The following is a 24,346-nucleotide window of genomic DNA, read 5'->3' on the forward strand; positions in this document are numbered from 1 at the left end:
TCCGAATTGCTGCCATCAAAATTTAATTTGACAAATCTTGTTCAGGGGGCACCCATTCCTTCAAGATCTTCCTTTTTGCCATGGAAGAAGAAGCAGCTATCCTCCAATTTCTGATCATATCATCCACTGTAACATTTGAAAATAAGTTAAGTGTTTTCACCCATGAGATCACCTTCATCATAACACTTTCTATCATTTCTGCCTTGCCTCTTTCCTTATCTTCAAATAATCTCCGATTTCTTTCCGTCCATATTACCCATAGTATTGCTGCCCTTGTGCATCTCCATAATATTCTCCCTCTTCGCTTTGGCCATCTAAATGTCGATGGCGCAAATAATCTTTCCAAGCTCATCAGGGTGTCCCGTCTGCATCCAAATAGGTTGAGAAACCAATCCCAAATGCTGCTAGCAAGAGGACAGGAAACAAGAATATGAAAAGCATTCTCACCATTTGACTTACATAAACAACACCAATTTGGTGAAAGGCACCAGCCAGGTCTTTTTTTCTACAATAGATCACTAGTGTTAATTGCACTATGATATATTTCCCAACAAAAAGCACCCACCTAATGAGGGATAGGTCAACATCGAATTTCCTATAAAAGGAGGGTTCCTTGGGTTGAGTAGGAGAAGACAAAGACTTGAAAAAAGAGGCACAACTGAAAGCACCTAACGGATGGGGAGACGAGAGTTTGGTGTGTTGTTTAGAAATGTCAAGCCACACCCCATCAAGCACCTGAATTAGAGAAGACAAAGACTCCGGTTCTGAGTCCTGGACATTTCTATGAAGTCCCAGGTTCCAAGTTGGACTAGACAATGGTGGGGTGGGGGCAAGAAAATCAGCAATGGGTCTACCTTTGAGGGACGAAAGAGCAAAAATGGAGGGAAGAGGGTTTTTAAGAATCCCCCACCCAAATATCTTCCCAGAATTTGATTTTATTACCTAAATTAAGACCAAATCCGATGCGACTAAGAAACGAGGGGAGAACTTTGTGAGTTGCCTTCCAAGGTGACAAGCTTGAAGCCCTACTGGAAACTCCAGCATCTCATCCATTCTCTAAGAACCCATGAATACTGGTTACCACTTTGTGCCACAACCTATCTGTCTCACCTGGGAATCTCCATAACCACTTGCCCAAGAGAGCTTCATTCCTCTCCTTAAGTTTTCCGATGCCCAACCTTCTCAAATCCTTCCTTCTAGTCACTACTTCCCATCTAACTAAAAGTCTCTCATTATCTTCTCTAATTTCTTCCCAATAGCTTGAGGCGTACTAAACACCGAGAGATAGTAATCTGGAAGATTTGCTAAGGTGGCTCTGATAAGAGTAATCCTTCCCCCCAAGGAGATATAATTTTAAATAGTTCTATCATTTCTTAGTTAAATAATATTTTACATATTATTTAAATATTTTCGTTATTTTAACTATTTAAAATCAAGTTATGTTAAATAATTAGTTTTTCAAATATTTAAATAATATGTAAAATATTTTAAAATTTTTGTTATTTGAATTTTATTTATTTATTTAAAGCTATTACATATTACTATATATTTTGTTATATTAATTATTTATAATATTTTGTTATTTAAGATATTTATTTATTGAATATTTAAATAAGATTTTGTTTTTTAATGTTAAATTTTTATTATTTGAATAACATTTAAATTGATAATCCAGAAAAAAACAAAATTTAAATTGTTAGTACATAATTTCATGATATATTTTGTAAAAATATAAAATTATTTTTTATGTTTTTAATAAATATTTTAAAGTTATTATATAAATTTGTTAGAATATTTAAATAATTCTTAAAATTTTTAATTCAAACTTTCTTTAGATAGATATAAATAAAAAGTGGGGGAGAGGATAAATAGGAATTAGAGATAATTTAGAAATTAATAAGAATTAGAGATAATTTAGGAGAAAGTAGGGGATAGTGGGGGAGGTAGTTTAGGAGAAATTTTAGGAGAAGAGGTTATTTAGGTTATTGGAGAAGTGCATCTCATTGGTTATTTCAAAAATAATATGGAATAAAAAAAATAAAAAATGAGAATTTCTTCACCACCTTATATATATATGACAGATTCATTTATGACTAGTCTTTGTTATGATGCCCTAAAATATTTTTTATGATGTTCACCTTATACATCAAGGCCAACACGTCTTTGAATTCAAGAAATAATACTGAACATTTGTTTCGTATCAACATCAAACTTATTGAGCTCCTTCAGTCCTTTGCAGCCCGAATACTATAAACCAGTAGCCTGAATATTTTTTAATTTTTATTCAGGGGTTAGTCGTGTGGAAGAATTATCATTATAGGGCGACTAGTATGAGAAAAGCTAGAAAATAATGCTAACGTGCACCTCTCTAAATTCAGCTCCCCACAGCCGTGCTAGAAAACAATGTTAGCATGTTAGTATTTCATGTAAGTTGAGTAAGCATATTATGCATGTAAACATATATGAACATGAATGTATGAAGTACAATTTTATTGATGCCTGGGAGACTAGGGCTTTACTTGGAGTGCCTGGGAGGCCAAGGATTTGAGAAGTGCCTGGGGAAATCAGGGCTTAAGAGAGATTCCTGTTTGATTAGGCCTTTGAAGGAGACTTTTCTCTCTTATTTTCTTTGTATTTGTTTAGCAAAAGCCTAGATTTCTCTAGTAGTTAATAGCTGCTGCACACAAAGTATAGACTTGGAGTTTGATTCGGGCTTTAATTTGAGTGTGAACAACAACTTCGGGTTTGGCAATTTCTGACCTCCATATCGGGTATGGACCTATTTAAAATTGGAAACCGAATTGGGTCATCTATAGCTAGATTAGTCTTAGGAGAAATTGGTTTCTCTAATGAAATTTTCAATTCTCGAATTCTTAGACTGATAAAAGAATTGAATTTCACCCTAGAAACCCTAGCACGGTTTGCCCTTTTGGCTCAGTTTGAAAAGAGTACAAATACAAATATGTATAGTGCAAATACATAGAAAATAATACAAATATAAGGTTTTGCATTCTATATATTTGCATTTGTACTCCTTTCAAACTAAGCCTTTAGGGAAATTTGTAGTCTTTAACATTTGATTAGTTTGGGCATGTTAGAATCAAGGGTGTTTTTTTTATCAATGATAAGGCTCGAAATGGAATCTTATCTTAATGGAGGGGTAAATAAAGTTGCACAAAAAATAAAAGGTTAAGTGTTTGAAGATATCTGGAGGTTACTAATAGTGCCTGATGGGTCTAGAGTTGGACCATAGGGGTAAATCTAGGACTTAGAGGTTTCAACAAATGAAGTGGATTAAAATGGAGTCTTGATCTGATGTAAGGCAAGATGGTGGAGATCTGGAGTGAAATGTTGTGGATATGTATTTGTAGGTGTTTGATATTGACAAAAAAGACATTTCCAATTGGATGGGTGGAATAGTAGATCCCAATGGCTCAAAGTATTCTAAGTTAGGGTTGGGTTGGCCAATTAAAGGTTAAGGGTTAAACGTGGGAGTTTTTCTCTGAAATTTGGCAAGATGGTAAAGGGTGAGTTTTGGGGTTGAAAGGTTTGAGTGGATTAGAGTGCAGTTGAGCAATTTTAATTAGGCTTTAAAGGATTCAGTCAATCGGGAACAGTAAAATGGACTCCTTTAGTTGATGAATAGTGAAATATTGGAGTTTAGAGTTTAGATTTAGTCTGAAATGATATTTTGAATTTCAAGACAGATGCTTGGATCTAATGTGCGGTTTGGACATGATACTTATAATATATATTATAAATAATATTTTATATATGCTATTATATGCTATTCAATATAATATATTATACAATTGTAATATTTTATATAAAAGATGTAAGCCTAGAATCAAACCTGGCCGGACCCACGCTTGGGCCTAGGCTATTGCCCTTATCATAGGTGCAAAGATCGACCCATGATCACCATTGCAAGGATATAGATTGTGTAGAGAGGAGCTGCTGAACAATTGATTCAAGCCCAATCAACTATATGTAGCTGTAAGACGTGAGTATACATTTAAAAGTGAAGAAATAAAATCTTGTTGCTAGGCATGATGAAGTTCAAAGTAAATGATGAAATGAAGGCCTGGCAACATAATAGAACAATTCTCTCTCTTTTGAGATAGGCTATTTATCTATTTTTTCTATTTTTTCTTTTTTTCTTATTTTCTTTTGTTTTAAAATATAAAATAGTAATCATTGCTTATCTTGATTAGATTAATGAATCTGCACACTATTAGAGAGAGACCTTTGAGTTTTCCAAAGCTTCTTATTTTAATGCATGTTATTATTACATTTAAAAAAGACATTTAAGAGAGAGAGAGAGAAAAAGACATTTGGATTTTTCAAGGCCTCTTATTTTAATGCATGTTATTATAACATTTAAAAGAGATAATAGTAATAATATAAATAGGTTGAGGTTAGACAATCAAAAAATTATTAATTTAAAATCCACTAAACTTTCACTAAAAATAAATATTAACAAAACTTAGTAAATATTAAAAATGTGTTTTAATTCTACTTAAAAATCAAACTTAATAAAGGCTAATAAAAATAATAAATTTAAATATAAAAATATTAATTGATAGTTTTAAACTTTTAATAATATTATTAGATAACTTATGAGTAGAGATCTTTATTGTGCATAATGAACTCATTAAAAATGATAAGAATTAATGAAAATTTAAAATAAAAAACCCATTTTATTAACAATATTTTATTGCAAAAATTACTGAATAATAATGTAAAAATAACAGAAATTAATTAAAAATAATAAACTTAAATATAAAAATATTAATTGATAGTTTTAATAATATTATTAGATAACTTTGTATTAATGCATTTTTAATTAATTAATAATTTTTATGAGTTGAGACCTTTATTGTGCATAATGAACTCATTAAAATGATAAAAATTAATGAATATTTAAAAATGTAGAACATGTTTTATTAACAGTATTTTACTACAAAATTACTCATGCAAAAATTACTGAATAATAATGAAAAAATACCAACAATTAATTAAAAATCTGGAAAATTCTGAAAAATCTAAACATAATTAGAATACTAAAAGTAATTAAAAAATATTAAAAAAGTAACAATGTTTTATATAGATAAGGGTATTTACTGAAAATAATTAAAAAGTACAATTATTAGTATTTTATTATTAAAAAATACCAAAAAATATTAAAAAATACTCAAGCCAGAAGTTATTGAAAAATATTGAAAATTAGTTGTATTTTTTTATTAACTATGATATTTATTTAGTTATTTAATTTATTTTTACTGAAAGCAAAAGCAAATTAATTTTGTAGTGACTATTATGCAAAAATAAATGCTGAAAATATTAACATTATTGAAAAATACTCATATGCAAAAATTACTGAAAAATAATGAAAATGCACAAAAAATGAATGAAGAGTTGAAAAATTCTGAAAAACCTAAAGCTTAACTAAAATACTAAAAATAATTAAAAAAATTAAATTAATTGTATTTTACTGCAAAAAATATTGAATAATAATGAAAAAATAATGCATTTTAATTATTAATATTAATATAATTAACAATAATTATTTCTGAATAGTAATTAATAGTAATTATAATTTAAGCTATAAATAGTAGAAAATTACATTTAATTAGTTTTAGCCTAGAAATTAGCAATATTTCTGAAGATATGAAATTTCAGAAATTATTGTATTTTAAATAAACACAATAATTTAATAATTATAATATTTTAATAGCTAACAATATTTTAATAGTTAATAAAAAGTAACAAATCGTTTATAACTTAAGCAACTATAAAATCTATAAATTTGCAGGTTCAAGCAACTATTTTCTTTTGAGTTAGGTCTAGTTGAGATATGTACCATACCCACACATTATCAGGGATAATTAGATTCGAAGTCTAATTGGGTATCAAACTTTTGGAGTCCAATGATGGCTTTAGCGGATAGAAACCAAGTTAAATAACCCCTAATAAGCTCAACTTGGAAGTTATATGCATATATGGTTAATATTATTATATAATATTTAAATAACAAAATTTATATTAATATATATAGAAATGTTAAAACATTTTTTATACTAGACTAGAATTAAATAAAAATTTTAATTTGTAAAAAATCATAGTTTCATAATTAACACAAACCTCTTTATCAATAGAAAATGTGCAACCACGAGCCCAAACCCAACCCTTATTTAAAGCCCGAAGCTCAATCTGTACAAAAAAAATGTCTTATTTTCAGTATACTTTTATAAACTAATATTATATTGATTTAGTAATAATTTAATAAACTAATAAACTAATTTATATTTCCTAATAGTAAACTGATATTTATTACTAATTTAAGAAGCATATATTTATATATTATTTATTATATATTACATAAGTACTTTTTATATATGTAATAGTATTAGGCCGAGCTTAATTGAGAAAGCTTGAGCTCGAGCCCATAGGCCTGAAATTTTGTCCAAGCCTGAAAATAACAGGTCAGGTCGGGTCGGGCCATCGGGCTACTTGCCCAATGAATAGGTTTAATTGTATATATAAAAAATCATATGAAATAAAAATTTAAACATCTTTTTCAATTTTTTTAAAAATGGAACTCTCATAGCTTGGCCCAGTCTGGCCCAAGGCTCGGCCCATGACACGATACGAGCCAGTGCTAAACAAACCCCCCAAATTTTCTCAAGGGAGGGAGGCACGACCCAAGACACCCCATGGGCTAGCACGGCATGGCCTGCACTTTGTGCAGGCCACATAAGGGTTGTGCTATGCCGGCCCAGCATGACCCGATTTACACCTCTACTTAAACCTACCCAATACTAGGGGATGGGGCAAAAAAATTCGAGGATTCCCTATCCTTGATAAGGAATGGGGTGCATTGCCCCTAAAATCGCCTGACATTGGGGAGTGGTTGCCTTGCCTTGAACCCACCTAACATTGAGGACGAGGCAGGGATGGAGTAGAGTGTCTTGACTATGAGGTAAGGACAGGGATGGGGTGCCCTGCCCTGAACCCACTTTGTTGTCATTCTTATATAATTGTTAATTATTAGTGAAATTAATAAAAATATTAGATTTTGTAATTATTTTTATTTATTTATAGTTAATCAAATTTTTATTTAAAAATAATAAAAATTATTAAATATGATTAATTAATAATACTACAATTATTGAAAAGACTACAAAATATGGTTAATTATTAAAAAGTACTATATTAATTAATAAGTTAGTATTTTAATAAATACTTTTAATTAATTAATATTACTATTAAAAGTACTATATTAATTAATAAATTAGAATTTTAATAAATACTTTTAATTAATTAATATTATTATAATTATTAAAAATACTGGATTAATTAAAATCATGGTTAATGCTATTAATTAATAAAATACTATAATTTTTAATACTATTTTTAATAAATACGGATAATTATTTAAAGATACTATGATTATTAAAAATATTGTTAATTAATAAATACATTATTTTTAATAAATATGGTTAATATTGTTAACTAGTAAAATACCATTAATTATTAAAAATATTGTAATTATTATTACTACTCCCTCTCTCTCTCTCTCTCTCTCTCTCTCTCTCTCTTTTAAATGTAATAATAACATACACTAAAATAAGGGACCTTGAAAAACCCAAATGTCTCTGGCTTTGCGTAGCTTTATTAATTTAGTCAAAATGGACAATGATTACTTTCTTATATTTTTAAAACAAAAGAAAATAGACAAAATGAAAAACATAGATAAATAACTTCTCTAAAATGAGAGACATCATGAACTGTCCAATCAACCTGCCTGAACCCCACTAACCTGACTTAATTCAACCTGAATTGTGTTAAGCTATGCCCTAGCTCCACCATGTATGAGGAACATCTTCTGTACTTATGTGTTTTTATTCATAAGAGATGTTCTCAGTGCACGGTGGGATGTGCCTGTGAAGTCAATGTGAGATGCACTTTGTAAGGAGCAGATCATCCTGTGGCCCTGGCCCCATGCATGAGCCCACCCGTGGCTCCAACCTCCAAGGCCCTAGCACACTCCCAAACCCCTTCCCATAGCTTGACCTACGTATTCTAGTTAACTATTTATTACCAATAATATAATTCAACCCTTTAGAAAACAATTAAGATGCATTTATTTACTTCTTAGTTCAAATTATATGCAGAATCGCACACTTAGTAAAACAATTCAGTTCATTTCTTCATTTCAAATTTACACCTTTATTTCGAAAGTGTGCCCGTTGTTTCAAAATTAATTCTTGGTTTCAATTCAGTTGATTTTTTTCGCTTCAAATTCGCACTGAAACATACACAGCTGACATAAAGCAATGCAGCCTTGGTCACCATAGTCAGAAACTTTTTCCAACAAAATACGTATCGTGATTTAATAGTTCCTTTCTGAACATTTATCACCCCACATAGAAACCTGAAAATCAATCAGTTTATACAATAGCATTTATGAGAATTGTGGTGCTCATTTTATGATTAGTCATACATGATTACATGCCCTCACCCATTATAGCTCATTTTCAGAAATCATCTCACTTCACGTAACTAGTTATATTATATCATCTCCCTTTCCCAGCAAACAACTTTGCAAATAAAATTTCAAAGCGACTTACAAAATCCATTCCATTTCATATCTATTTCCAAAATAAATAACTCCAAGTCCATTTAGTTTCTGCAAAAATATGCTAGCTCTACCCCTACATGTTAATTTTAGTTTCAAATGCTATTTCAGTCTAAAATTATTCGTTTTTGTTACATTCCAGTGCCACAACGAATAATTCGATATTTTATCACATTTATCCTCTCTCCCAGCATACTTTCGGGTGAACATATTTTAAGCAAATAGCAGCTTTTTTTAATGAAGCAACTTTATGGCATTTCCACGTGAAACATATTTTAACCAAATCAGCTTCTAGCTGATTTCAATGCTCCCTCTATAAATGTTTTCAGTCTAACATTTAATTACAGTTTCAACATTTTATCCCAATACGTCAGCACTCTAAATATTAATTTTCAACAGCAAACGAAAAAAAAAAAAAAAATCTTTGGAATCTCACTACAAAATCATTTCAGCAATGATGTTTCATGATATGGGAATAAAAACATACAGGCAGTCAAACCAGAGAACATGCATGGAAGTTGCAACTGAGAATTCTACAAAAGGAAATGACTCTGGTGGAACCAGGCATCAAAATCCCGGAAAAGGTTAAGCAGAAGCAAAAGGAGAAAGGCTTGCTGCTGACTCATTGCAATGTTACAGATAGTGATGGTGGCTGGATGGCTCAACAAAACTTGCTAGGCATTGCTCGAACTTGGAACATATGGTGTTGTGTATCTTGAGTTAAGAGGTAATAAAGAACGGTAGCCCAAGGAGTGAAATGAAGCTAGACGAGAGGCATAAGATCTTTGGGAAGATACATTCATGAGGTCTACAGAGCTTCTGCTTAAACTGATGGAAGGAGAGTTGCCACAAGACATGAAAGACTCATCTATATGAGGAATAGCAGAGAGGGAATAAAAGCGTGAAACAGATGGAGACTGTGATGGTGTTGAAGCCATAGCTAAAGATGATACAAATGACGATCTGGCAGATGAAAATCTAGCAGAGGATGTGACAGAAGCTGCACTTGATGAAAGCAATGGAGTGCACTCAGAGGCTGGAGGATCGCCTGAGCTAGTCCTAGCATCACGCTTGCAGACTGGGCAAAATGTCCGCCACGTAGTGAGCCAAGAATCAATGCAAAAGGCATGGAACTCTGTTGAAATTCCAAGAGTACGGAGTTTGTTAGATATAAATAATAATGAAAAATATATAGTAAAGGCTTTAAATTCTCCAGTATAGCAGGTATTGACAATTAGAATAAGGTACACCTTCAAGCAGAAAATCTGTTTTCAGTAACATATTTCATTGAACAATTTTAAGTAATGGATTCACCAATGTATCTTGCATAATTTTAACCAATGTTAACTTATTGAATATTTCCAAACCAAGCCAAACTAAACAAACTCCAGCCATATCAATTTTTCCCTTATACTGTAACCACCTGAAATACTCGACACAACATAAACCAAACCAAGATAAATTAGCTCACTATACTTGACTGCAGGTAACCAAACAAAGACTAAAATGCTAAGCTTTATAAGCTGAGATGTCATATACCACAATATATTCTTTAATTATGTGGAGTTGAAAACATCAAAAGCTCATGATAAGCAGTTGTTGATTAAAGGGAGGGATTGTATATATGGTGCTAGATTTCATTAAATCTACACAACTTTCATTCAGTCCTCATCTAGATGCCCCATCAAGTGGTGTCCAGCCACAACAATCCAGTTTAATGGGTTAATGGGCCAGGTGCAAAACATAGAACAATATACTTGTAAATGCCAAGAGGAGGTTCATGCTGGTTTGTATGTTTCTGTTGTTTCCTTGCCACTAGCTCCGCTTGGTGGACGGGGGTCTTGATTTTATCAAGAAATTTTTTTATTGGCATCAATTAAGTTTGATTGTTCTTCATTCCTTTCCCCCAGTCAGGGGAAAGAAATGCATTCATGGCAGAGGCAGGGGTGGTAGGGGAAAAAGAGTTGTGTAAAGGCCATGGGGTATCTGTTTGTTGGACCCAAGCTTTGGGTGTAGGTGCCAGGTCCTTTTGGGTTATTTCAGTTTCTTTTCTTTCTTTTTATTTTTATTTTTGGTTCTGGGCCGTGTATGGTTTGTGTGCAACCCCAGCCCCAGTCCTGTTGCCGTTTTGTATCTTTCTTGTGCCTGATTCCTCTCTCTCTCAAACCAGGCCTTTTGTTTCCTTTCATTTAATGCATTTACCTTGCCTTCAGAAAAAGAAAAGTTTCATTGTCACTTGTCAAAAATATGCCAAGTAACCTAACAAAAACTTGAATGCTAAGATTCATAAGCTCATGAGTTATATAACACACAATATATTCCATAATTATGTGGGAATTAAAGGGGAGAATGTCCATACATTTGGTGCTAAGGTTGCATTTGGTTACAGTGCAAATAAATTTGCACTGATGCAAAACTATGGTAGTGCAAAAATGCAAATGATTTGGGTGTAATTTCTGATTTATTTTTGCTTCAAATTTTACCTTACTTTGTTTGATTGCAGTATAAATGAAGTAAAATAAGACCTGAAAGAGAATAAAGTACCTAAAATAAAATTAAACTAAATTTGCATTTTTTTCATTTGCACTCCCATGCATTTGTACCAGTGCAAATAAGATTGTACTGCAACCAAACACAGCCTTGTGAATAAAATTGAAACTTTCAGTTGTCCCCATTTAGATGCCCTATCAAGTGGTGACCAGATGAAAAAATCCAGCTTAATGGGTCAATGGAACCACAGAACATAAACCAATATTCTTGAAAACGCCAAGAGGAGCTTTATGCTGCTTTATATATTTCTGTTGTTTCCTTTCTGCTAGCTCCACTTTGTGGACAGGGATTTCTTACTTTTATCAATATTTTTTTAATCAGCAACAAAAAGCTGATTATTACTTATCAAAAAGGAAAAAAAAAAAATCCAAGAGACATTACTGTTCTCAAGGAACCATTCAACCTAAAAGCTTAAACTGTTAGGTGAGGTCCCTGAATAGGTTTATATTCTCTAACATGCCCCTTCACACGAAAGTCCATTGGGCTTGAAGCGTGGACAAGCACAGGCCCACCCAAACCTTGTGTTGAAATTTAATTAATTATAATGATGGTGACAAGGATCGAACACTAGACCACTTGGTTGAACAGGCGCTGATACCATCTCAAAGAACCATTCAGCCTAAACCCCTAACTGTTAGGTGAGGCCACTGAATAGGTTTTTGTTCTCCAACAACTGTATCTCCTTTCATAAAAAAAAAATGATATTTTAAGTAAAATTAAAATAAAACAAACAGTCCAGAATCAAATACTATACTTATAAATCCTCTTTGACCAGAATGAAGGGAACCTATGAAAGAAAGGAAAGCAAGTCTTATTAGAAAATTTTCATCTTTTAGAATTCCTAAACAAGACCGGTTAACTTCTCGAGGCCTGTCATGGGAAGATTCTTTAACAAACTGACAACTTGGAAAAGAGATTCTCTCTTTGGGGGTAGGATTAAGTCCACCTGCACCAACTTTCCCTTCACTTTGTTTTGGGTCTTTAAAATTTCAATACAAATTGCAAATCGGCTGGAAAAAAATCATGGACTTTCTTCAGGAGCCAGGGACGCCAAAAAAATGCAACTTCATCAATTGGAGCATCATTTTTAAAAGAATGAAGCAGAGGAATTCGGAATGGAGAGATTAGCTCTTAGGAATTGCTCACTATTATTAGAAAAAATGCTCCTTGTTGATTAAGTAGTTATAGTGATTCTTATTGGATTTAAGCAAAGTATGGCACACAATAATTAAAAGTATCCATGGGCCGGAGGCTAATAGATGAGATGTTGATTTGTCTAATAGAACTTCTTTGGCTTCACTTTGGAAAGCCATTTCTAGCACTTTGATGACCTTCCTAAAATGAATAAATAATCTGTTATCCAGGAAGGTTGTATATTCTGGGAGGAAAGAGGACCTTTGGTGAGAACAGTTCAAGATATATTCCCCAGACATCTTTCCCTTAACAAAAACAAAACTGTTTTTTTTTTTTTGATAAATACAAAAACAAAACTGTTTCTCAGTGTGCCTTTTATCTTTTGGTTTATCCTGGGACTTGGGAGTGATGAGAGGTTAGAGGGAACACGAAAGCTTCAGTTATTATGGACCTTGTACATTCCCTAATCAGTTTCTTTCCTGCTATTTCAAAACCAAATTGTAGAGTTTGGTTGCTGACCATATTGGTTTATTCTCTTGCTCCCTTTTCAAAACCTTCACTCCGCAAAATGCACTAGCCACATCTCCTGTAAAAGCAGTTTGGCAAGGACTTCTTCCAAGATATGCACATTTCATTTGGAGTTAATACACTCAGTGATTATGACATTTTGCAAAAGAAAACACTGAATTGACATTTATCGCCTCACATTTGTTTTCTTTAGAAAGAATGTAACAATACTAACTTTAAATTAATCTCTCGTCCTTTTCTTTCTGGTACATGGGTTTTTTTTCCTCTCTCTCTTCTCACAAGTGAACCCACCCCAGGGGAACGTCTTCCTGACCTTTTTTCTCTCTCCACCCGAGAAGCTAGGAAATATCCTTTTGATATGTACTAGAGAAACTATCCTCTGGACAATTTAGGAAGAAAGAAGGAATGTTAGAAGTTTTAAGACAACTAGTCGAACCATATATGTCGATTGAAAACATTAGACTATAGGTGGCCCACCAAATAAAAACTTTGAGCTACTTTGCCTCTTTTTATACCAATGACATCATTAGAGAACGCGAAATGGTTGCAGCTTCATCTACAGCAAGATCGTAAGGTCAGGTCCCCCCTCCAATATTATCAAGTTGAATTTTGATTATTGCAACACGAAGAAACAAAGAGCCTTGGGAATTGGAGAAGTTTTTGAAGACTGGAATGGAAACTTACTTGTTATATATGTTCTTGACCTATATGAGTGGGTAACTCAATAAGGGCCAAAGCACTAGCATTGTTACAAAGAATGAAATTACAAAGCTCTTTCATCTATAGTAACATATTGATAGAAGGTGACTCAAAGTTAGTTGTGGGGTGGCTTCAAAATAATAGCAAAGGATCCCATCTCATAAGAGAAACAAGACACTCGTATACATGGGACTCAAAGATTTTATGTTTATTTTCTTTATTCATGGACCATCTTATCTTAGTGGGCCTTGGGCTTGTTTGTTTTTTGTTCTTTCTTATAGCTGTTGCCCCTTACTAATTAAGGGCAGCTATATAATTTCCATTATTTTTTATTGTTTTTCTTTCACTTTTTCTCTGCTCCAATCACCAACTTGGTATCAGAGCAGAGGTTTCCTTCTTGAGTTGAATTTTCCTTTTCCAATAAAGTCTAGGATCAGCTGGCTAAATGGAGTTCTAAAGGGCTGATCATAAGATTCATAACAGTATTGTTTTGCCTGTTTTTGTGAAGATTTTCTAGATCAATTGATGCTGTTTTCTATGCCTGAGAAGAATCTCAGAGAATCTGCCCAAAACTGAAGAAACCGGAGAATTGATTTTGAGTTGAAGACCAGAAGTGCTATTTGATAGTGGCACATCATTCCGGTCTTCCAGATAAGTTGAACTTTGTTTCTTTTGAGATTGACAGCCATATAGTGGGGTGTATTTGCATCTGGTGAAATCAACAGCCCTGTCACAGTGTGTCCCAACTTATGTTTCACACTATAATCAGTCCCCAGAAGTGATTTTTAATTCTCTTGGATTTTTAGAGTTCTTGTTTATTTTTTATGTAGATGAAGCCATCCGGAAGTGATTTGAAACAGATATCTGATCAGATCGCTGTTCTTGGGAAAGCCAGGGAGTTTCCTTACTTTACTACCTCTGTTACATCAGTTTGGTTGGATGGAACCAATTACTTAAGAGTGGTTTTAGTCCCTTAAAATTTACATTGGTGGGCATGGGAAGATTGGTTACATGGTGGGAGACACATCAAAACCTGCTTCTACAGACCCTTCTCATGCTAAATGGGTACAAGACAAATTATATGGTGATGCCATGGCTTATTAATTCTATGCAGCCACACATCAGCCACAACTATATATGAGCCAAAGTAGTTCATGTGTCCATGAAACCGAAAGGTTCTACCATAGTTGTCAAGGCATCACCTAGGCATTGACTAGGTGACTAGGTTCCCTTGGCTGGAAAAATAACTTGGTCTGTTGTAAGAGTAGACACATCCTAAGAGGTTGGGAAAAAACTTGGTCATTTCTTTTTGGGAGGAGAGGCGTTTGCCAGAAGAGATATTGAAGAGTTTGAGAGTAGGAGGGAGGAGAATCTGAGGAAGGTTATTGTAGGGGAAGGAGGAGAGGCTTGGCATGAAGCAGAACATGGGAGTGATGATGGGTATATGGAGTAATGATGGCTGACTCATTTCTTGCCTTTTGTTTTTGTTGTGTTTGTTGTTTTGGGGTCTAGGTGGAAGGGGGTGCTGGGTGCTATGTTTTGAAGGGTCTTTTGTAGGTTGTTTGTTTTTGAGTCATGCTTTTGTTGAGGTTTCCTCTTCTTTGTTGGTGACTGCTTGTCACCTCTCTCTTGTTCACTTTTTTTCTTCTTTAATAATTTCTTTTATTATCAAAATAAAAAATAGTATGCATGGAATAGTCAGAGGGTACATACTATGATGACATGGTAGCACTCTAAGTTTCTCGCCAACACTGTAATCTTCAAGGCATATGGCACAAGTTCTTGAAGTGCAGTTATCTTCTGACACTGTTGTGAATATCAAGCTCGGCATTGCTTGCACTAAATGACTACTCATGCCATGGAATTCCCGAACACGAGGAGCATGAGGTCTTTCTCGTCTTACATGGTGTCTACGAATGAAGAAACAAGTGGCAAGCACAATAGACATGGCCAGTAGGGAAACAAAACAGATGACCTTGATAGACCATGCCGAGTTTTCAAATGTTGGAATGATCCAAAGCTCCATGTTGGAAGAACCAGCATACTTCTTTAGTGCTTCACCTGCAACCTTGGAGATGAACACAGCATGTATTTCAATACCTGATGCATTTCCTGCCACTGTGATTTCCACAACAATGGATTAGGAGCTAAGATTCCATGTCACATATATGCAGGCATCAATCATTTAAAAGGAAAGAAAATAACTAGCTAGTTCATGAAAACTAAAAAAGTATAATATAGTACAAGAAAAAAATAAAGATGGCATTAGAAGTGTTGATTCCTCACAAGAATGTAATAAGAAAAGTAAGACGGAAGAACACAGCAATAAGAAGAGAAGAAATTTGTCTCTCCAGCTCCCCTTAATCTCTTTTATTAATTTTGTAACTAACAAATATTGTAATTACATGGATACACTTTATAGGGCAGTTGACTCATTAAACATAAATAAGAAAGAATAGGAGGTCCATATACTCAAGGCTCACTAACAATAAAAGACAGATAATAACAGAAAATAATAAAAGAAGATTAAGGTTCATTCAGCCCGATATCTCGACACTCCCCCTCAAGCTAAGCATAATCAATCATGCCCAGCTTGCTTATATCATGTTGTAAGACAGGCCTTGGAACTCCCTTGGTCAAAACATATGCTAATTATTCCTCAAAGGCAATAAATGAAAGACATACTTCTCCTGAAGCTACTCTTTCCCATATGAATGTCTATTCACCTCAATGTGTTTTGTCCTGTCATGCTAAACTGGATTGTGAGCAATGATGATATTTGCTTGATTATCATAATATAACACCATGGGCTTATCATAGACAATGTCTAGCTCTTGTAGGACAGTCCATGGTCCATGGCTCTGTATTCTGCCTCAGCTAATGATCTAGACACTATAGATTGTTTCTACTCAAAGAAACAATGTTCCTTGCAACCATAGCATATTAACCAGATGTAGACCTCCTATCATCAATGCAACCAGCTTAATCAGTGTTTATGTAGGCTTTTCACTTCTCGTGACCATGTTGGGCAAAGAGAATACCTATTCTTGGGATATCTTTCAAGTAGCACAAAACCCATTCTATTGTAGCCATATGTATGTCTCTGGGAGCATACATGAGCTGATTGATTACATTGACAACATAAGATATATCATGGTGAGTCATGTAAAGATACAAGAACTTCTCAAGTAACCTCTGACACACTTCCCTGTCAACAGGTAACTCACCATTTGTGGTTGACAATTTATGATTCAAGTCAATAGGGTTAGATGTAGGTTTAACCCCAAGCTTCCCTGTTTTAGTGAGGAGGTCAATTATATACTTGCATTGGGAAGATTAAGATGCCTTTCTTAAATTGAGCAACTTCAATTCCCAAGAAATATCTTAGTTCACCCAAGTCCTTGACTTCAAACTCAATGTTGAGAAAGCCTTTCAAACTACTTCTTGTACACATCATTGCCAGTGACTATAATGTCATCAACATACATAATAAGGAATGTCATCAAGGTATCTCTCCTCTTAACAAAGAGGGCATGATCAAGCTGATTCTAGGTATAACAAAAAATGACCAGTGCAGCCCCGAATCTCTTAAACCATGCTCGAGGAGACTGCTTCAGAACATAGAGACTTCTTTAGTTTGCATACCTTCCCTTTTGTCTCCTTCCCATATATCCCACGAGAAAGGGACATATACACTTCATGGAGATGTCCATCCAAGAAGGCATTCTTCACATCAAATTAATAGAGAGACCAAACAAAGCATGCTACTAATAATAAAAGAACCTGAAATGAAGTCATCTTAGCTACAAGAGCAAAAGTCTCCAAGTAATCTACGCCATACATCTGTGCACAGACCTTAGCAACCAAACGAGCCTTGAACCACTCAATAGAACCATTGGCATATTATTTGATAGTATAGACCCATTTATACTCAATGGATTCCTTCCCCTTGGGAAAATTCACAATATCCCAACCTCCCCAAGAATTATTATTATATGTAGAAATATTGGGCTAGATGGGCCATGATTAATTCAGTTTATGTTTATTGTTTTCTTTTTTATTAATGGGCCTTTAGTTTCATGGAACTGTCAACTCTTTTTTTTTAAGTGTTAGGAGCAGCTTCCCATTAAGGGTGTTTATGTAATTACATTGGTTTAAACTTAAATAAAGTTTTTGGGGGCTAGAGAAAGAGTACGATTGACTCTTCTCCTCCTCCTTTTCTTCTTGGTATCAGGGCATACAACTACCTTTTTTTTCATTTCTTTTTAATCCCACACACGTTGTGTATGGAGAACTAAATGGATAATTGGTTAAAGAAGATAATCAGCCTAGGTGGTAAAGGATTTCAACAGAAAAGAGGTGATCAGAAAGGTGTCCAAGACATTTATTGGAGTTCTTGCTCGAAACCCTAACTAGAGATTTTTGAATTAAGGGTCCTAAAGGGGGTTCCAACCTGGCACTCAAGGCTTGGAGGATTCCTTTTGATTCACATAGAGATCAATTCAAGTTGAACTGAATTCTTGAAGTCCCACAAGGGGCTGTTGGGCCTTTCCTATTTTCTCCCGAGTTGTCGGGTACTGTGAAATCACAGTTTGGGGATCCTATTAAGGTCAGTATCAATTGTTATCTTTTTCAGTCATTTGTTGTTTGAAAATTGTTTCTTGAATTTAAAGAAATAATGAAGCACTCTGAAGTAGAAATCAAACATATTCCCAGAAATTGAATGTGGCTGAGAAAGAGCATATAAGTTGAAAAATGATGTGAATAATTTATGAGAAGGGGGAGAAACCATTTGTAGTTTATTCTTCAATGCTGAAATATCTATGGTAAGAGATTGATTTGATGGAGGTAATTGTTTGGGAGAGTAAAAAGGATGTTGAAACATATAGAAAACTTGTAGAAAGAAACAAGGTGTTTGAATTTCTTACAGGGTTGAATCCAGAATATGACATTACTAGAAAGAATATATTGGCAAAAGATGATGCAAACCTCTCTCAGGCTTATTCTATGGTGAGTAGTGAGGAAAGCAAAAGGCAAGTACAAGTCTAGGGAGCAGTTCCAGTTGATCACTTTGCTAATGTAGGGGTGAAACCTAAGTCAGCTCAGGAAAGGAAAGATGTTATATGTCAGTATTGTAAAAGACCAAAGTATACAAAGGATAGTTGTTGGAGGTTACACCTAAAACTTTTTCCAGCTCGGTTCAAGAATGCTAATAACAATAAGAAAGATGGAAGTAAAAAAACTAGGAATGCTAATGCAACCATTGTTCTAGACAGTGACAAAGGGTTCTAATGAAAAGATTACTATTGAGCAGTTGGCAGCAGTGAAGGCAGGATTTGAGAAGTGTGGGAGGATGATTAATCACCTTGAGAGCATAGTTGCAACGCTTCTAATACTTTAGGAAATTCAACTTCCACTGCTTTTGCATATTCAGGTATACATGCTACTGCCAACCATGCAACTACCTTAGATAATCATAGAATCCATTGGATTATAGATTCTGGAGCTTTTAATCATATGACTAGTGTTTTTACCTTATTTAATTCCTATAACTTGCTTTCTAGTCGTGACAAAATAAACCTAGTCAATGGCTCTCTTGGTCATATTTTTAGCAAAGGGAGACATCAAGACTATTATCACCCTCACCTCTGACCTTCATGTCCCTAAACTCCACATCAATCTTCTCTATAAGTATCCTGACGATATCATTAAACTATTGTATAACCATTTGCCCTTCTTATTGCATTTTTAGGATTTGTAGTTTCGGAAGGTGATTGGGAGTGGCCATGAGGAAAACGGAATACCTACTTAATGTTCCTGAGCCAAAGACAACCCCTGAAAGTTGCTTTTTGATCTTCCTATTCAGAGTCTATCAGTCATGTTATGTTATGCCATGTCTAGATAGTTCATTAGTCTTTTTCAGCTTTGAGTCAATTATTTCCAAAATTGTTTAAAGGAGTAGGTTTGTCAATTTTGCATTGCGAGTCATGTGACTTTTCAAAGCATTGTAGAAACACTTATCCTTCAAGTAATAAAATATCTACTTTTCCTTTTCGTATTGTGCATTCTGATGGTTTGTCAAATTTGTATTCATGTGATAAAGTCCCAAAGATTGTGAAACAATTTCATGAATTTATTCTAACCAAATTTGATACTCACAAGATATTCCAATTAGATAATGCAATGGAGTATTTTGAGAAGAGTCTTGTTTCTTGTCTTGATACTTGCAGTTATTCACTAATGGTTTTGTGTATGCACTCCACAACAAAATGGAGTTGTTGAATAGAAAAAAAGTCATATTGTTGAAGTAGCCACAAGAATTTTATTTGGGGGGATGTTGTTATTACAATAACTTATCAATCACACGCCATCTAGAGTCTTGGGGTTTCAAGTCTCCCTTTAGCCTATTGTTTCCAAACAAAGAAATTTTTTCTCTTCCCCTTTGTGTCATTGGTTGCATTTGCTATGTTCATATTTCTAATTCACAAAGACACAAATTTGAATCAAAGGCCGCAAATGTATATTCCTTTGTTATGCTTCCACGAAGAAGGGTTATAGTTGTTTTGATCCAGCTAGCGTCACTCATTTTGTCTCCATGGATGTCACTTTTGCAGAGTCCATTCCCTTTCATGGTCATTTTCCTAAGGGGGAGAGTTCATCTAAGTTTTTTGGTGTTCCTCTCCCTACTCCTATTGAGTTCAGTGGTGAGCTTCTTGTTGGGTTGTGTCTGCTCTACCTATTGAGTCATCTCCTAGTTCTTTCATTCCAATTCCTCCACCATTGGCTCCATGTCCTCCTTCATTTACACCTCTTGTGCTTAAAAGGTGGTACCAATAGCAAAGATTCATGAATGGGGTGAGCAAAGCTTCACTAGGTAGCCATCTGCTTGAGTGGGGTGAGACCTGAAGAAATCCCAAGGAAAACTTTAGTTGCAGACAACCAAATGGTGTACTTAGTTTGGTTGACAACCACCATTGAAGCTGCAATGTGGAGAGCTTCTAGAAGGGAAGAAAACAAAAGGTTTGAAGAAGACTACCTACGTGGAAAAAATCAAATGGATGCAACAAAAGAGATAGAAAGTTACACTAATTTGGCTGAACCAACTCTGGGAAGAGGAAAAGGCAAGGGACTAGAAGAGAAAACGTATAGTCCAAGGAAAGGAGGGGATTTTGTGCGTGGTGGGACTTAAGCTAAGGCATTGACTAGTGGATCTTGAAATGCACAACAAATACAAACTCAAATTTTAAAGAAAAACCTGGAAGAGCCTCTGCAAGGTTCGACCTTGAATCGGGCTGCAGTGTTTGGGTCAAGTACTCAAGCCAAATCACGTGGCACTTTAAGTGACCATGTGAGACTCAGGAATGGGTTGGGGTTTATCTAATTAAGGCCCATAGGCATCTCACAATCGGTTTTGACGAGCCCAACCTTTGGGCCTCAAGAGAGCCCAACACATGACCTCTTAAAAGGGCACGTGACTACTAAAGAAGGCCCAACCTCAGACAAAATGGTTTGTCTATCATCGTCTTCCTCGAACAAGCCAGGAATCCTTGGGGAGCGAATTGAAAAAAAAAAGGGCAGCAAGCATTGTTACAGTGGGTACCCAGTAAAGTGAAGGCAACAATTTTCCTTGAAAAATGTAACCTAAGATTCAACAGATGTCATAGCAAAGGAGACAAGCGATCTCAGATTGACGACTCAGAAATCGATGGTAGTAGCAGCGACAATGATTTAGACTTCTCTGATTATTCAAGTTTGGGTAGTATCGACCAAACTATAAGGTTAGATTTGAATGAAGCAGAGATCTTTAACATGAGGGAGTTGTTTCTAGGAGAAGGGGAAGGCATAAGAAAATGTAGAAAAGGAAGTTGGGCAAGCAATGTGCTTAGTCGAAATTGATCAGGTTGCATCCTCACCTATCATGGGGAATCTATCTCCAAACTCTCAACGAGTACAGGGAGCTAAGGAAGCTGGACAAGAGGTTGATAGGAAGATTTGCATTAAAATAACAGGGAAGGCTGTACTGGAAAAGGCCTCTGATGCAGACAAAGTCATTAGCATTCCCATTCCCACATTGCAGATGTGTAGTTTGGGGGGCACGTAGCTTCCATATAGGAGACTTCTAATCCCTTTGAACTTGTTCCACCACCATCGTCTCCAGGTACAGGTACGTGTGTCCATTTAGTTTTGGCTACTGATGTGTGTGCATTACCTGAGACAGGTACACCTGCCACCTAGCCCGGAGGACTGAGAGGGGAGGATGAACATGCAGTAGTAAGATTAGGTGAGAAGGAAATAGAAGAAAAAAAGGGGATGGAAGGAGAAGAGGTTAAGGGAAATGAAGAAAAGGAGAAGAGTTTCAGGTGTTTGGTAGGGAAGAAAAGAGGGAAGGAGAGTTAGAAAAGAAGAAGGATAAAGGTAAGGTCAACTCAGCTGCAGGGAAGGGCACACAAAATCAGAAGGATCACAAAAGTGAAGGGAACCAAAAGGTGAAAATGTACATGAGGAAGAGTGAGGAAAAAAAGAAAAAGAGGAAGAAGAAAAAGTCAGAAGTAGAGGCTAATTTCATATGTGAAGGATGATATTGAGTTTAGTGAGAGGAGGGATAGAAGACAACCCAAGTAGGGTTGTGTGAAAAGGAGAAGGGTCTTGATTCAGAGGTGAAAGAATGAGAATAATTATCTGGAATGTTTGAGGACTGGGGAGTGCACAGAATAGGAGGGTAATTAAAGATCTATCAAAAAGAGAAATACTGATGTGTTTCTGCAAGAGACTAAATTAATAGATTTGGATAGAAGATGGGTGAGAAGCTTGTGGAGATCAAGGGGAATAAGATGGATTGAGGCTCCATCTTGAGGGGCTTCAAGGGGTATAGTGACACTGTAGAAGGAATGAAGGATGAAGTCTTGGAGTCTATGGAGTAGCTGATTGCTAGATATTCGTTACCAGTAAAATTTAAGAATGCAGAGGATGGATTCGCTTGGGTGTTAAGTAATGCTTATGGACCAAATAATTATAGAGAGAGGAATGAAATGTGGGAGGAGCTATATGCAATTTGGGGTTTGTGGGAGGGTGCATGGTGCCTGTGTGGGGATTTTAATGTAATAAGGTTTTCCAATGAAACTTCTAGCCCACATCGGCTAATCACCACTAACATGAGGAAATTTAATGAGTTCATAGACATGTGTAATTTGAAGGAGATTCCTCTCTTGCAAACTAGATTCACTTGGTCCAACTTTTGAGAAAACCCATTGTGTTCGAAGCTGGATAGATTTCTGCTTAATATAGGATGGGAGAATCATTGGGAAGGTTTGGCGTCTAGAGCATTGCCTAGAGTCACTTCAGATCATCACCTTACTAGATTAGGATCAGAATCATTTTTGCAGGGCCCCATACACTTTAGATTTGAAAATGTGGCTGACACATCCAAATTTTGTTCGTAAAGTAGAGGAATGGTGGCAGGAGGATGTTAGGGGGGGGGTAAGGTGGGAGGGAATCAAGTTCCATAAGAAATTGCAACATTTGAGAGAGAATATAAAGGAGTGGAATAGGGAACATTTTGGAAGGATAGAATAAACGAAGATAACCTTAATCTCTTAGAATGAAGAACTAGATGAGGTAGAGATCGAAAGAAACCTTAATGTGGAAGAAAGGGATTTGAGATGGAAGTTGAAAAGGGAATTGGAGGAAGTTATTAATAGGGAGGAAATTTGTTGGAGACAAAAATCAAGACACAAATGGATCAAGGAAGAAGATGGGAATACAAAATTCTTTCATGTAATGGCCCATGGTAGAAGGCGTAAGAACTTTGTGGCCAGGTTGGAGATAAATGGGTAAGTGACTTCTAATCAGGATGAGATATCCAGGATATTTGTAAATCACTTCAAATCATTTTATAGAAGACCTTTGGGTGAAAGGTTGAATGTAGAAGGGTTAGAGTGGCCCTTATTAGAAGAGGAGGCAACAAGACGGCTAGAAAGGGATTTTGAGGAAGAGGAGATAAAAAAGGTAGTCTTTTCAATGGATAGATCTAAAGCACCAGGTTTGGATGGATTTACAATGGCTTTCTATCAGGATCGTTGGGAAGTAGTGAAAGATGAGCAATTGGAAGTCTTTAAGGAATTCTCAACACACACATTGTTAGCCTTGGAGTTGATGCAACTTTCTTGGCTCTAATTCCAAAAAAAAATATGATGCTAGCCAACCCAAGGATTTCCGACCCATTAGTTTGGTGACTAGTATCTAGAAAATAATTGCTAAAGTTTTGTCATTGAGCATTAAAGCAATACTTCCATCCCTCATCAGCTAGTTTCAAGGAGCTTTTGTTCAAAGGAGACAAATAATTGATCAAATCCTAATAACCAATGAATATGTAGAGGAAATGAAGAGACCTAGGAGAGAAGGATTTGTTTGCAAATTGGACTTGGAAAAGGATTATGATCTGGTGGATTGGAACTTCTTAATAGAGGTGATGCAAAAGCGTGGATTTGGGGAGAGATTGTGCAATAGGGTGTTTGGTTCATTTTTTTCAAAACAAAAAAAAGGGTGTTTGGTTGTATTCGGCCTTGTCACTATTCTATTCTTGTTAATGGAGTGGTTAAGGCAAGGTGATCCTCTCTCACCTTTTCTTTTTGCCTTAATGGTGGATGGTTTTAGTAGACCTCTCTAAAGATGATAGGGAAGATGAGATTAGAGGTTGGAGAGTGGGGAGAAACAATATTCCAATTACCCACTTTCAGTTTGCAGATGATATCATAATTTTTTGTGAAGGGGGGAGATACTAGTAACTGAGGAATT

At 35.1% G+C, this 24,346-nt stretch overlaps 1 protein-coding gene across 1 annotated transcript in view; it reads right to left on the reverse strand.

Annotated features, from left to right (window-relative positions):
* Window positions 1–8,914: 8,914 nt before the first annotated feature.
* The window catches only part of LOC148874334 (receptor homology region, transmembrane domain- and RING domain-containing protein 2-like), a 29,411-nt gene continuing 13,979 nt past the window's right edge, over window positions 8,915–24,346 (reverse strand). Inside the window, exons 4-5 of the mRNA XM_088964318.1 lie at window positions 15,266–15,670; window positions 8,915–9,776 (exon numbers count right to left, since the gene is read on the reverse strand). Of these exons, the coding sequence (XP_088820444.1) occupies window positions 9,316–9,776; window positions 15,266–15,670 (866 nt within the window). The 3' untranslated portion in view covers window positions 8,915–9,315. The remainder of the gene's footprint in view (window positions 9,777–15,265; window positions 15,671–24,346) is intronic.

Source organism: Nelumbo lutea, chromosome 1 (assembly GCF_056320005.1).
Source record: "Nelumbo lutea isolate HS-2025 chromosome 1, American lotus-T2T, whole genome shotgun sequence".
NCBI lineage: Eukaryota > Viridiplantae > Streptophyta > Magnoliopsida > Proteales > Nelumbonaceae > Nelumbo > Nelumbo lutea.